Here is a 15,177-nt window from a genome sequence, read left to right on the forward strand (position 1 = left end):
TTCTAAATTTAAGAAAAAATATAGGAACAACTGAAACCACACATACACAAAAAGCACTTTGCACGGCCATATAATTTTGTTAAAAAGATACATTTCATCTTATCATGACTATAATTATATTATATTACAGTAGCAAAAGGGTATATATTTTGCAGATGCCCAGAATCTATTTCCCCTAGACAATATTTTTGTATAACATTTTACTGGCCAGACCTTTCTCCCCATAACAAATGTGTGCGCTTTCTGGTAGGTATGAATCAGCAAGCATGTATTCTTGGTTGTTTGTATTAGCGTGAACTAAACTCACTGGCTCCTAAATAAGATGACATAAATGCAGAATGGCATTAATCACTAACTGTAGGAGACGTATCACATTCATTACTGAGCTTAGCCTTGATTTGCTCTCGCTGTAATCTAATCCAGCAAAATCCCATTGTTAGCAGTTAATTCCAGCAACACTGCAGAAGGTAATATCCACAATCTGATTAACAGCCGTTACAGGAAGACACCATCATTTACATTCTTAATGGGAGAATCACATAAGATAATAGCTGGGAGAGCGAGAAAGAGTTCAGAAACGGATTATTATACAAGTGTGGGTGTCGCTGTGAAATCTTGCTTGAGAGAGAGCAGTTGGTGTGGGTCAGAGAATAATTCTAAGTAGGTTACATTCACCTCAAAATATATAGATATAGTTTAAAATGCTAATTTAAATGCAAAGAGCAAATTGCACAGGGCTCAAAAATTAGATCCAGAAGACAAATCTGTAGATCCAAATGTATGCAAGAGGGACACGCACACACTTGCATAAATACAGACACATTCCAACATAAAACGACATTAATTACCCTACAACAAGTATAGATGAGACATTTCTTCATTAATCCCAAGTAAGATAAGACAGACAGATGTGGAAAAGAGCGTTCAATGACCAAAAATGTCTGAAACCATTTCAAGTTTGTGGCTTCAGAACTCTGAGCACGCTTCAAAATAAATGAGCTATTTTAAACACAGAAACCAATCTCACTGTACAGTATCAGAATGTTCGATCTATAATATCCATCTCTTAGAGAGAAGGATGGAAGAGTATTTCTTTCACCATTCCAAACCATTTGGCTCCAGTAGATTGAAGTGTTAATGGCTTTAATACAGCAGCCAGTTTATTTTAATAGGGCCATATCATCAAAAACTGAATGTTCTGGATCTTTGGAACTAAAAGGGTTTGATGTTTAATATAATATATTTTAAAATGCAATTTATTCCTGTGCTGTGATGGCAAAGCTGAATTTTCAGCAGCCATTACTCCAGTCTTCAGTGTCACATGATCCTTCAGAAATCATTCTAATATGATGATTTTGCGCTCAAGTAACATTTCAAAAATGAAAATTCTGTCATCATTCACTCCCCCTCATATTGTTCCACACCTGTATGACTTAAAATAATGAATTCTGAACATTTTTAACGACACCATGAGTCTATGGGGTCCAAAACAACATCAATGGACGGAAAAAAATATCTATTTTCGAAAGATCATCTTTTATGTTTCACAGAAGAAAAAGTCATACAGGTTTGAAACGGCATGAGGGGGAGTAAATGATGCCAATATTATTTTTTAGTGAACTACTCCTTTAATTCCAAATAAATTAAGACATTTTTGGTGCAAGACACCTTAACTAAGTGAACTTTAAGGAGAAAAATAAGATGATAAATAATTTAGGATATGACCCCTTTTTAAAAGGAATCTTTCCATATATAGATTGACACATTTTCTCTGATCTTCGTCCTCCATCATGTTGCATTAGCTTGGTGGAGATTTTTCCCTTTTCTCTTTTTCAGTTGATTGGGTAATGGGTATTTTATAGTCAGTGTGCAGTGGAGAGCATATTAAAGCTCTTTGCAGCATTTTGACTGGAGCGGAGGTGGGTTTTGCTCTGATAAGCACTCAAGGCAATTTAGAGAGCAACTTAAACAAGTCTTACCAAGTCTACTCCACGAAACGATTGGACGTGGGTAACCCGTGGCAACACACTCCAAGATGGCAGTCTGGTGAACTGTGAGGGTGAGGTTTTCAGGGCCCACTAGGATCATGGGTTCTTTGTAAACAGATGACTGGGAGCCTTCAGGAAGAGAAAGGTAAAGCAAGTTACAGAAAGAAAATGATGTGGAAAGACTCAAGAAAGCAGAGAAGAATTTCTGAGCAGACCTGAGACTGTGAGCTGCGCTCCTGCACTGTGTTTGACTCCAGCACTGTTGTGGGCAACACAGCAGAACACCCCACCATCCTCAGGGCGTACTCCTGTTATCTGCAGCACACCCGTGGGCAACAGAGTATATCTGCGAAGAGACAGACATAGACCAGCCCACAGTGAGAGGGAGACATGTATATGTTCCAACAGCACTGGGCACATCCCTTCAAATGTCTTTGTGTGGAATTGTGTGTATTTACGACGCGACGCTACCTGTCATCAGAGGTATCCACGGGCCGCCCGTCTCTTTCCCAGCTGATGACCGGCTCAGGCAAGCCATGGATTTGGCACTGAAATCGTCCAACACCTCCCAGCTCTGCACGCACAGAACGTGGCTGCACATGAAAATCTGCCATTGCTGAGGACAAAAGAGACAGAGAGATTGCTTTAACCCTTGTACACAAAGAAGGCCATTCACATACCTGCAATTCAAAATACCACCATTTAAACAATGGAGACAGTGCAAGAACAATATGGAAACATTCACAGTTTCTCAAAGTGATGAAGTAGGACAAAGTGACAGGTTCTGAATCTGTAAAATGTCCCACCACATCATACTGGACCTTTTTTCTTCCTAAACTTCTCAAAATAGAGTGATAGAATACACAAAGTGCAGGTCCAGGCAATCAACAACTTAAGTGTGATCTGCTGTGCTCTGATCTACAGTCACAAATTCAGAACTACAATGATGAACTGAAGCTGCAGTAAGAATTACAACACTATGAAATACTTTGCATATTCCTGTTTAGTGTGTGCTTAAGTATACAACAGAAATATCCATACCAATTTCTTCAACAAGTTAAATAGATCGATTTTGTGTAATAGTTTTGGAGAATACACTAGTGTTCAGCAAAAGTTAAGCAAGTTGTTTATTCATGTAACAAAATGTATTAAAATATTTTAAATTATAATATTTCACAATATTACTCTTTTTTTCTGTACTTTTGATATTAATAAATGCAGAATTGCTGAGCATAAGAAACTTCTTTAAAAAAAATCTTACCCACCCCAAACTTTTGAATAATGGTGTATATACTCAGCACCCCATGTTTCAGATAAGATTTTTACATTCCTGTAAAATTCCTTGATTTAACCCCTTTAATCTTGCCTTTTTTTTTTGCCAGTGTTTCCTGTATATACAGTATGTCTGTATATATGTTTGTAATAAATATTGATGCATGTTGAGGTCTAAAAATAAAACAACTAAAAGTCACTTAGGTTTTCCTTCACGCTCTGACCGCTCAATTCCTGCATCCACTTTAAGGTCATATAATACAGACCCATGCACAGAAAACCTAGGAAAAGTAACCAACAAAACCAATCATTAACACTTTCTGTGTTTGTTTGTAAGAAACACAGCTTTGGGGTCTTACTTTCATAGCTCAAAGACATGAAATCAAACTAAAGGCGGCATCTGCATCTGTCCATGGCCACTGAGTACCAGATAAAGTGTGTGTGTGTGTGTAAAGAGAATAGTTATTTCAGCAGTCAGACACCACTCAATAAAAGCCCATCCATCTGCAGGAGAAGAAAAGACTGAAGCAACCAGTTACAGTATGATGACCAGGATTTGGACGCATTCAGATTCGTGTGAGGAGGAAATTATCCAAAGCCCCTCATTGGGCTGCAGTTCACATAGTGTGTCCCGCAGGAGCTCATACTGAGAGAGGGCTGGAGATGAGGGGAGGAGCTGGAAACACAAACACAATTAGCACGAGGTCTGTCTCTCCCGCAGCCAACCACCGTCCTCAAGACAAGTGCTCTTATTTAAATGTTGGTCGTAATTAACTTGAACCAAGCGGGACCGTTCGGAACACTCTTGGCATAACAAGAGGGCCGGGCCCCTCCTGCGTCCTCTCCCGCTTACCCCTCTGTGTTCTTTTTGTGTCCCACTGATATACTTGTTCCAGCTAATCTAGCATCATCGAGCTCAGAAGGATCTCCGGGTGGTGTTTGGCGGCTTAAACTCACACAGTGGTGCTTCTGTAACTGGTCGTTTTGTTTCATGCGAGTCAAAGGCAGGCAGGCAGGCAGGCAGAAGCAGGGGGGGGGGGGGGAGCATTCTCAGGGAAGGAAGGGGGGAAAAAGGGCTCTCAGAAAGGCATCTTTTCAAGGCTTTCACACATTTCTCATTGATTGCCTCTGCAGGAGATGAGAGACACGGAAAGGAAGGCATAAATCGAATAAATCTCTATCTATCTGTCTCTACTATTTCTCTTTCTTGCTTTATCTCTCCACTGTGACTTCAATCAACTTTCCCACAAACGTGTCTAAAAGATTTCATTTATTATTTAGTGTCTATGACATCTCTCTTTTTAAAAATATCATCATGTCAAGGTCAATGCCATGCTTTTTTCAGAGAGGAAATTGTGTGCTTCACAAAAGCAAATCCTTATATTTAATTCCACTTAAATAACACAGCAATCTAACTGAAAAAAAAAGAAAGAAACATAATTCAATTCCTCTTTTTCCACAACCCTGCTGGAAAATCAAGCCAATTTAAGTTGGTCAAACTTGTGTTTGAAATATGGTTTATTGCTGGCCCAAGGAGGTCTACCAAACCTAACCACTTTCACCAGTCTGTGTATTACCTCAGTCAGTCCCAGCCAGCTGGTCAACCATCTAAAACACCTGAACCATGTAAAAGCAACTACCATACCAGATTAAACTCGTGATGAAACTGATGAAGCAACAGATCATGTCTTCTGTACTGTGACGTACATCCGAGTGAAACAGATCATCAAAAGAGAAAATTATGAAGGGTGTGGACTTGGTTCTATTGGTCCATTGGTTGTTGATTGTATGGAGGCAGATCTAAATAAGAGCTTGTAGCTGATTTATAACAAAGGGATGGCGTTTAAGCAGACTAAGTTTTGAGAGAAGTCCAGAATGTCACCAGAGAGAAGTATGGAGAATCGAATAATGCTATTTTAAATAGAAAATTATGACGTCCGTCCAAGCAAATTTGTAAAAATGAAACATACATGAATGAATCATTCACAATCAGATAAATAACATACATTTAAAAATAGATGGGTAAGTTTTCATTTCATGATAATTTTTTTAACTGAAATCAATAATTGAGTGAGAACATACAAGAAACCATGTTCTTGCCTAATCGCGATTCATTACTGTAAGCCTAGAATAGTGACTTGTATTTTAAGTGGTCAGAATGTATTTGGTAGCAAATTTCATGTTTGCATAATTCATCCTGATGTGTTTACATCATGTCTGTAAAAAGAGAAAAGAAGGTTACTGTGACAAAAGATGCCACTTAGCTACTTGGAGGAGTTATTTTTCGATCACAAACATAGGTAACTCAAACTATCAGATTCTTCCATACAGAGGAACATAAAGGTAAAACAACTTTCTGATTAACTTGAACATCAACCACGATAAAGGCCAAACTTGCATAAAGCACCTTTAAGTTGGTTTTAGCCGGATTTCTCAGCGTATATTATTAGTATGTTGCTCCTAGGAATCAACCTAACCCCGTACTCAACCAAGTACAGGAACAATGCAGATCAAATTCCCCAACTACAAGCACAAATTCCTGAAGCGAGTTATGAGTATTCATTTCGGTTTTGCATGTGAGACATCAGATTGGGTTTTTTCTATTGTGCAGTGTTTCCTCAGTTCGGTTTCATCAGATCTTCTGCTTTGAGCTTTTAGCTTCTCATTAGCAAGCACCCCTGTGTTGCTTCAGACCCAGCACCCTTCCTCTCTCTGGCACTGGCACTGGCACATCACTCAATTTCACATGTAAACACAAACAGTCAGGGATGAGAGTATAGAGGCTGAACCAGTGGGGGTACTGGAGCATATTGTATCGCTCTGTGAACTCCTCCTCCCTCCCCGTCCTTCTGTTCTCCCAGAGACACTCTCTCTCTCTCTCTCTCTCTCGCCCCTTGTTTTCATCTCTTTGTGTATCAGTAGTGTTTCAGCATCACTGCTTCTGGGCTGTGCCCTAATGAGAAATGTGCCATTTCCTGACATGCTCCGACCTCTCTTCTCCACGGATGCACAGCAAGCCGATTAAATTTTAAACAAACATTCCTCAATGCCTCAACCATCGAGGAGTTCTGGTGCTACAACAAAGCAAGCAAAGTATTACAATCTTAGCTTTTTTCATACTTGTTTTATTATTTTAGTATATAACATTCTTCTATAAATATGGATTCTTTGATGGCTGACTTCTCCCGCAGTCACACACCTGTATATGGTACATCTGACAAAGAAACTGCAATATATGAGGCGGCACTAGCTGGACCCCCTCCAATGCTCTGTCCTTTACAACCGAAGATGATCGCTGAGTTCCACAGAGGGTCCAGCTGTAGCCATGGAGCGTCTGTCATTAAAACACAACCGCTCTGAGCACCAGGGTTTGGTATCTAATAAAAAAAGCCCTGTCCAGAGCAGGTTACTATCGCAGTTATATACTCATGAGACCATAAGCAGAATAACCATCACCACTGGTGACCTGCAGGCTCCACCAAACATTCAGTGGTCAAACTGAGGCCGGCAGTCAACCCTGTGAAAACATACATACACCCTGTGATCAAGACAGAATACATTTTCAGACGCCATCTTCCCAATTTCAACTTTCACATATTGACAAGAGCAGTACATCTAAATGTGTATTTGACCAATAAAGTAAAGCAGTAGAACTGTTTTTATTAGGCTACCGATATAACTGGAGTCTCATTGAGTGTTTAAACATCATTCAAAGTACTATTTAAACATATTTCTATGTTTACTATACATGAGGAAATGGGTAAAAATACTGCGTGCACCTGCAGTCAACATACTGTATTTTCATGTGAACTGGAGAAAACTATGCACGGTTAAATTTATGTATCTAAAATTCACTGGATGTGAAAAGTGTGTTCTCTTAATACAAATGGACCAATAGGTCAACATTTGGCTGGTTAGCATGGCCCACTTAGCCAAACATATTTCATGAAGCCTGACAGAATAAAATGTTTTGCAAGCAACAAAAATAAATAAATAAATAATTATATATATACACACACACTCACCTAAAGGACTATTAGGAACACCTGTTCAATTTCTCATTAATGCAATTATCTAATCAACCAATCACATGGCAGTTGCTTCAATGCATTTAGGGGTGTGGTCCTGGTCAAGACAATCTCCTGAACTCCAAACTGAATGTCAGAATGGGAAAGAAAGGTGATTTAAGCAATTTTGAGCGTGGCATGGTTGTTGGTGCCAGACGGGCCGGTCTGAGTATTTCACAATCTGCTCAGTTACTGGGATTTTCACGCACAACCATTTCTAGGGTTTACAAAGAATGGTGTGAAAAGGGAAAAACATCCAGTATGCGGCAGTCCTGTGGGCGAAAATGCCTTGTTGATGCTAGAGGTCAGAGGAGAATGGGCCGACTGATTCAAGCTGATAGAAGAGCAACTTTGACTGAAATAACCACTCGTTACAACCGAGGTATGCAGAAAAGCATTTGTGAAGCCACAACACGCACAACCTTGAGGCGGATGGGCTACAACAGCAGAAGACCCCACCGAGTACCACTCATCTCCACTACAAATAGGAAAAAGAGGCTACAATTTGCACGAGCTCACCAAAATTGGACAGTTGAAGACTGGAAAAATGTTGCCTGGTCTGATGAGTCTCGATTTCTGTTGAGACATTCAGATGGTAGAGTCAGAATTTGGCGTAAACAGAATGAGAACATGGATCCATCATGCCTTGTTACCTCTGTGCAGGCTGGTGGTGGTGGTGCAATGGTGTGGGGGATGTTTTCTTGGCACACTTTAGGCCCCTTAGCGCCAATTGGGCATCGTTTAAATGCCATGGCCTACCTGAGCATTGTTTCTGACCATGTCCATCCCTTTATGACCACCATGTACCCATCCTCTGATGGCTACTTCCAGCAGGAGAATGCACCATGTCACAAAGCTCGAATCATTTCAAATTGGTTTCTTGAACATGACAATGAGTTCACTGTACTAAAATGGCCCCCCCAGTCACCAGATCTCAACCCAATAGAGCATCTTTGGGATGTGGTGGAACGGGAGCTTCGTGCCCTGGATGTGCATCCCACAAATCTCCATCAACTGCAAGATGCTATCCTATCAATATGGGCCAACATTTCTAAAGAATGCTTTCAGCACCTTGTTGAATCAATGCCACGTAGAATTAAGGCAGTTCTGAAGGTTAAAGGGGGTCAAACACAGTATTAGTATGGTGTTCCTAATAATCCTTTAGGTGAGTGTATATATATATATATACACACATACACTACTAATAATATATATATATATATACACACACATACACTACTAATAATTATATATATATATATATATATATATACACACAGTATGTTATTTTTAAATACGTCTATAAAATGTACTGTATATTATCTTATATATATATATATATAATATATATATATATATATATATATATATATATATATATGGTTAGATACTATATATGTATATCTAGATACTTCTATACTATAGATTCTATATCTTTTAGATGTAGTCTTATTTTCCTTTTAACTGTTTTGCAACTGGAAGAGGCCTCTATATTTTATAGTCAATAAAAAAAGAACCAGATTTTTCCCCAGTCAACTGCTTTTGACATCACAGCTTTAGGGTAGCTAGTTTGGAACTGTGTGTGTTCTTGTGCTGCTATTAGCCAATCAGTGCTTTCATGATGTCACCAACTTGGAATGGAGCAGTGCAGCTAGATGGACGGGGTCTGGGACAGGTGGTTGAGGGCTTGATGATATCAACCAAAAAGGAAAACTGTTTCAGACGCAGAGCAAATTATTATATTTTGATTATGAAGACCAATTTTTTTCTTTGGGTTAACTTGGACTGATGAACCGTTCAAAGTAAGACCAAAAATGTCTAAAAGAAAGAATTTCAGTACAGTGACAAATCCCAGTGTTGGTGCCAAGTACAATCAATGTGCTTGCAGAAACCACACCCACCCACACAGAGAACCCCCTTAAGAGCCCCTGGCCTCTGCCCTCATACATAAAAATTGGAACTGGGAGAGGACCACCTTTCCTGCCACACACAGACAAATTTATTCATGAAAACACACAAACATAAACAGACTTGAGCTTATTATAGCATAAGATTAATCACTCTGGTGCAGAGCACAAGCAAAGATACAGGTAAGAGTGTACACACACACACACACACACACACACACACACACACACAAAATGTGCCAGTATGAATCTCAATACTCAACCCGATATACACAGACACACCCGAGCTGAGATGTAGGAGCAGTTTGGAGTCAGCAGTCCCAGCAGAGCCGTTTTATACCCCTCTTCATAATAACCCACTCCACACACACACACACACACACACACATTATTACAGCTTGCCTCTTTCCCAGCGCGCCACACAGTGTAAATTAACCAGATCTAATTATGGGGGTAGAGGAGGGAGAAATTGAGAAAAGGAGCGCGAGTGTGTGTGCGTGAGAAAAACAGAGAGATTAATTGAAAGGGCTAAGAGGAATATGAAAGAGAAAGAGAGTGAGAGATCTTTCCCTCCATCCACACATTAACAGCCTAACTGGATGGAACTTGCTGCTTGGATGCAGTTGGTTTCACCATGACAATCACTGTGGAAACGGACAGGAAATCAAAACTCTGACCCCCTGCTGATGGTGATTTAGTTGAACAGGTACCTACATACTGGTCACTCCAAGGAAGTCATTTTGCTGTTTATATTCTTGTGATCCTGGGTGGTGAGTCAAAAGATAGGGTAATTTATTTAAAACTTTCCATGGAAATTTAAACCCCTCAGTTGTTTTCACAAAGCATCAACAGAAAATATTTTGTTCTAATAGCCTGTTTAGAGAATCTAAAATGATATTTCTCCATTACTATAATATACACTACCATTCAAAAGTTTGGGGTCAGTAAAATTTAGAGAGAAATTTATACTTATCAGCAAGGCATTACATTGCTCAGTCAAATAAATGCAGCTCTTTTGAGCTTTCTATTCATCAAAGAATCTTGAAAAACGCATGCTATCTATACAGTACACATATACAGACACATAGATACTAGTGTAGGCTGTTCCTAGAGTAACACCCTCCTATAGACAGTAATGCTCTGCACCCTTCAGACAGGGTAGGCCTACTCAATTGAAGTGCTCTGCATGTCAGAGTGAGCGTGCCATAGTCGAATGGAATAACACTAGAGAAGGCAATGGAGGAAAAGTGGCACTAAGAGAAGACTGATGTGATTTCGAAGGCAGAACCAGATTCATGCATCAAATATATGGACTATAAAAAAAATCCAAGTATGTGATAAGGTGCTCCATTCCACAGTGATGGATATGAAAGAGCTGCGATGGAGATGATGGATTCTCTCTCTTGACACGCAAGCACACACAAACCATGTACATATGCAAACATACATTTCCAATTTTTTTTACAAAACGGTTATAAAGTGTTATTGCATACCATCCTTTAATTTCACTACATACACACACAGCGAGCTCCACCTCCCTGGGCTATGTGACATCACTATCATAGCGGTCCATTAGACTGCTTTCCCCTCCCCTCCGAGCAAAGCGCAATAATGAAGGTAGCGTCCATAAATAATGCATATGGTATATGATGCTATTTCAGCGCAAAGTGCCATCGCCTCAACAAGCTTTAAATAGTCACATTGAAATATTACTTTCCATGCACAGAGCCCCCGGATCAGATGGCATTTAAATGTAGATGTGGAGCTTTACAGCCATGCCTGCAGGAGCGCGCACACACACAAACAGAGACACCTGATCCACACGTTGCCTTTGAGTAACACTTCTCTTTAACACGCATGTACTGTAAATAAGTGCTATGACTTTAAAAGTCATCCTTCGTGTTCTTTTCCACGCTCAAAGGGACATGGTTGAATTTTTACCTCTCAGAAAATGGGGTCATCTTATTTGAGCATCTCCAAGATTATATACTTATTTGTTGCAGGTGTGCTGAAATAGTTTACCCCAAAGTGAGCCAAACCTGCCCAATTTTCCTTCCCTTCATAGTACCATAAAATTAGTTCATATGACTTTTGTACTATATTCCAGGTGCTCAAGACATGTAACAGCTTTTTATGAGGAACAGAACCAAAATTGTTCTTCACTAAAAAAAAAACAAAAAAAAACATGACCTTTCAATATCATTCAAGATTGTAAAAGCCTGGTGCCTCACAATCAGTCACAATACACACCAGGGGAATAAAGAGCATGACTATATGTGTAGAAAGCACATACTCAGTTACTTTATGGTGCCAAAAATGTAACAAAAAATGTATTTTATGGTGAAGAGTGTAGAGGGAATCCTACTACAACTAAACTTGTAATAGACTGATGCTTATTTCTTTATATTTTCAAATCTTTTCATCCTGCGGTCCTTCTGTGTGTCATGTCGAGCTGCTCCACAGCGCTTCTGAAATCAATTTCTCCACTTAACAACATAACAGCGTTCTCTTTCATTTGGGCCAGCAATCTCCTCTTTGTCTCCTGCAGAGCTCTCTGAGGTCCTCTACAGCTCCTGCTGCTGACCTAAACATACTTTTATTGATTCATCCCATGAAGTGGAAGAACTATGATAAATAGTGTTAGATGGATGGATGTCAGTTTATGCACACCATAGACACATGCGTGTGTAGTAGCCATTTTATGAAACTGGAGTTGATGAAGATCAAGTAATATTAAAATTGTGCAATAAATACATATAAGCGTATTAAGATTATTATTGTTTTGATGATGATTACTGTATGTTTATATTGTCCTTGCCTTGTAAAATAAATCGATTTGTACGTGATTAACATATTTACTATATCTTGGCAAGAAGCCAAGTTAGTTTGGCAAACGCTAAAATGTATGGATGTGCTTTATGACGTTTTCTGACATTATTTAAATAAAGTTCACTTTCTTTTAAATGGATAATCCAGCCAAATATGAAAATTCTCTCATCATTTACTCACCCTCAGCCAAATGTGGTATGCGAGTTCACGAGAAGGTTGAGTTTAAGCTTGTTGTAAAAGCAAGTGCATTGTGAAGCATGACATAAGCACGCTGCAAAGCTCACGAGGACCATCACTTCTAGTATGAGCTACGTGCTTATGTAAAGCTTCACAATTACATCAAGAGAAAACTTGACCATCTTGTGAACGTGCGTATAGCAGTTGGCTGGAAAAGATGGTTTACATAGTATTTTTTTACACACACCTATTATTTCACTTCAGAACATTGATTCATCCACTGGAGTTGTACGGGTCACAGTGGCTCTGTGTGCTTTGTGGAGCAACAACATTTGGAAAGCCTTTCACTTGCATTACATCACATACTCACATTATAGATTGATATTTTTTTTCTAAAGAAAGAAAGAAAGTCATATACACCCTGGACAGAATGAGGGTGAGCAAATAATGACAACATTTTCATTGTTGGAAGGAGTATTCATTTAAATCAAATAATATTTATTCCACAGCCTTTATTTAGTCTGATACACAAAGCTAAATGCACATTCACTTATTCTACACACTTTGAGGTGTCTGTAATACACACACATGGCTCCTGTAAATTAGGCTGCCACCAGTGATCTATTTAACATGTTATAATGAGCACTAATATGCCAGTTTTCTTTAAAGTGCTCAATGGTGCGTGTGTGCTAATGTGTGAGTGTGTGAGTCAAAATCACACAAATTAAGTTACCAGGCCAAGAATTTGGAACTTTGAAACACTGTCTAAACGTTAAGCATATTTGTCTTGTTAGAACACGGTCCCCAAACTAATTAACACATCATTGTAGTGCCATTCCTTTAGGCCTGAAACATATTGTAAAATTAAACCCATCGACACATACATATCTGGACAAAAAAGGTCTACGTAGTGCAACTAATGGACAAATACAAAGGACTCTGGGTAAAATGCACAGTGAGAGGGCTGATGGGAAAGCTCTGTCACTCATTATACCCCCTCACAATCTGCTGTCCACCTCTGCTCTTTCAAGTTTGGAAGACAAGAGATTCACTCTCTCCATCTTCGGCACCTGAGTTTTTTTCTCTCTCTCCATTTACACATGCTGCTTTAATCACAAAAAGACCCATTAAAACAGCAGATGCTTAAAATTACGGCATTATTTAAATGACTGTTGCAGTGAGAACAAGAGGAGGAGGGAGAAGGAGAGAAAAATAAGAGAGATGCCCAGACAGATAAAGAGGAGGGGGTTACAAAATTAATTAGCCAGGTTTTCTTCTGTGCAGTTGTGGTCGTCTTTGTTGATATTTTCTGTGTCATTTCTTTTCTTTTAGCTTATTTTAGGAATGTTCATTAGTCTGCTGGACACGCTGTGCGTGAATGAGAGAGAGTTTGGGGAAGCTCTTTTGATTGAGTGAGCCGAGATCTTCATGCTCATTACAGCACTTCAAACACTGTAACCCATAATTAGGAGAAAGGAAAGACAGAAAAACAGAAGAAGAAAAAAATTTGATGATAAACTGCCCAGGGAGTCCGCTGCCCTACAGAGGGCCGTCCAGTACTCCCTCTCTCCCCATCTCTGTTCCCATGCTCTTGGCTATCACAGTTTAAATGGGTTGGACTGAAACTAGGCCGCTGCCTCTCAATTAACATCTCATTAGCTTTACATCACACAAGCCTTCACCCTCCAGCCTGTGGGCCCTCATTTCACAACAACAAATATTTATCATGCTCAGGCAACATTTCTAACAGCAAATCATTTCAATTATTGTTTATGAAATGTTTGAACTCTGAGGTTGAGCAGTGTGGGTGTGTAATTAGAGAACGTGCAATGGTCAGATGTAATCATGAAATTCTTTTGGTAGACATCACTTTCAATCATATTTTGGCTGTACCTGCAATACAGGTCACATAAACCCATATCCGACATAGAAATGCATGTATTAATCTGCCGATATTTGGCCATTTAAAAGAATAGTTTTTCACCCAAAAATTAAAAATATGTTATGAAAAACCTGTATGAGTTTCTTTCTTCTGTTGAACACAAAAGAAGATATTTTAAAGAATGTTGGTAACCAGACTGTTGACGGTAACCATAGACTTCCAAAGTATTTTTTTCCTACTATGGAAGGCAATTGCAACCGTCAACTGTTTGATTACTGACATTCTAAAATATCTTCTTTTTTGTTCAACAGAAGAAAGAAACAACTTGAGGGTGAGTAAACAATGACAAAATTGTATTTTTGTGTGAGCTATTCCTTTAAGATGATTGCATTGGCCAGTAATGATGACTGTGTTTGGCCGAATGACGGAAGTGGAAATACTGTAAAATACATTTAAATAAAAAATTTGCCATGTGCCATTTTACATCATTAAATTGGTAAATAAATACATTTATATGTATCTATGTATACACAACTGTTCAAAAGTTGGGGGCAGTAAGATATTTAATGTTATTTAATGTAATGTTAATTTGATTTAGATTTAATGTTTAATGTTTTTGAAAAAAGAATCTTATGCTTACCAAGGCTGTATTTATTTTGTGACGTCCCTGTCGGCCGTTACTTCTTTTGTGTGTGTGTGTGTGTGTGTGTGTATTTTGCGTCTGTACTGTTTGCAGGTGAGTGGTTGATTGCTGCGTGACTGGGAGCACCGGTGTGCAGGTGTTCGTCGTTTCCTACAAAAGCTGCATGTTTCCTGTCGGCGGGGTGCTGCTCTGGGGCTGCGTTGGATTTTGTGGCAGTTTCTTGTCCTTCGGGTCGATACCTGTGGCTTTAGACGGTCGAATCTCGACTCATTTTGAGGAAGAATGTAAAATAAAGCTCAGATATTTTGCAATGTAGCGGTATTCGTCTCTCATTTGTAGTGATCCTTCTGGATCAAAAATACTGTAAAAAACGAATATTGTAAGATACTTAAAATATTTAAATACCTGTTTT

The 15,177-nt window shown here is 39.1% G+C and overlaps 1 protein-coding gene across 2 annotated transcripts in view; it reads right to left on the reverse strand.

The window, feature by feature from the left end:
* Positions 1 to 15,177, reverse strand: part of igdcc3 (immunoglobulin superfamily, DCC subclass, member 3) — a 70,150-nt gene that overhangs the window by 19,068 nt on the left and 35,905 nt on the right. For both annotated transcript variants that reach the window (XR_013820616.1, XM_079866901.1), the window contains exons 3-5: positions 2,460 to 2,604; positions 2,204 to 2,334; positions 1,980 to 2,117 (exon numbers count right to left, since the gene is read on the reverse strand). Coding sequence is in view for 1 of the 2 variants with exons in the window: in XM_079866901.1 (XP_079723027.1) it covers positions 1,980 to 2,117; positions 2,204 to 2,334; positions 2,460 to 2,604 (414 nt within the window). In the remaining variant the exon portion in view is untranslated. The remainder of the gene's footprint in view (positions 1 to 1,979; positions 2,118 to 2,203; positions 2,335 to 2,459; positions 2,605 to 15,177) is intronic.

Source organism: Squalius cephalus (genome assembly GCF_949319135.1).
Source record: "Squalius cephalus genome assembly, chromosome: 3".
In the NCBI taxonomy this organism is placed as follows: Eukaryota; Metazoa; Chordata; class Actinopteri; order Cypriniformes; family Leuciscidae; genus Squalius; species Squalius cephalus.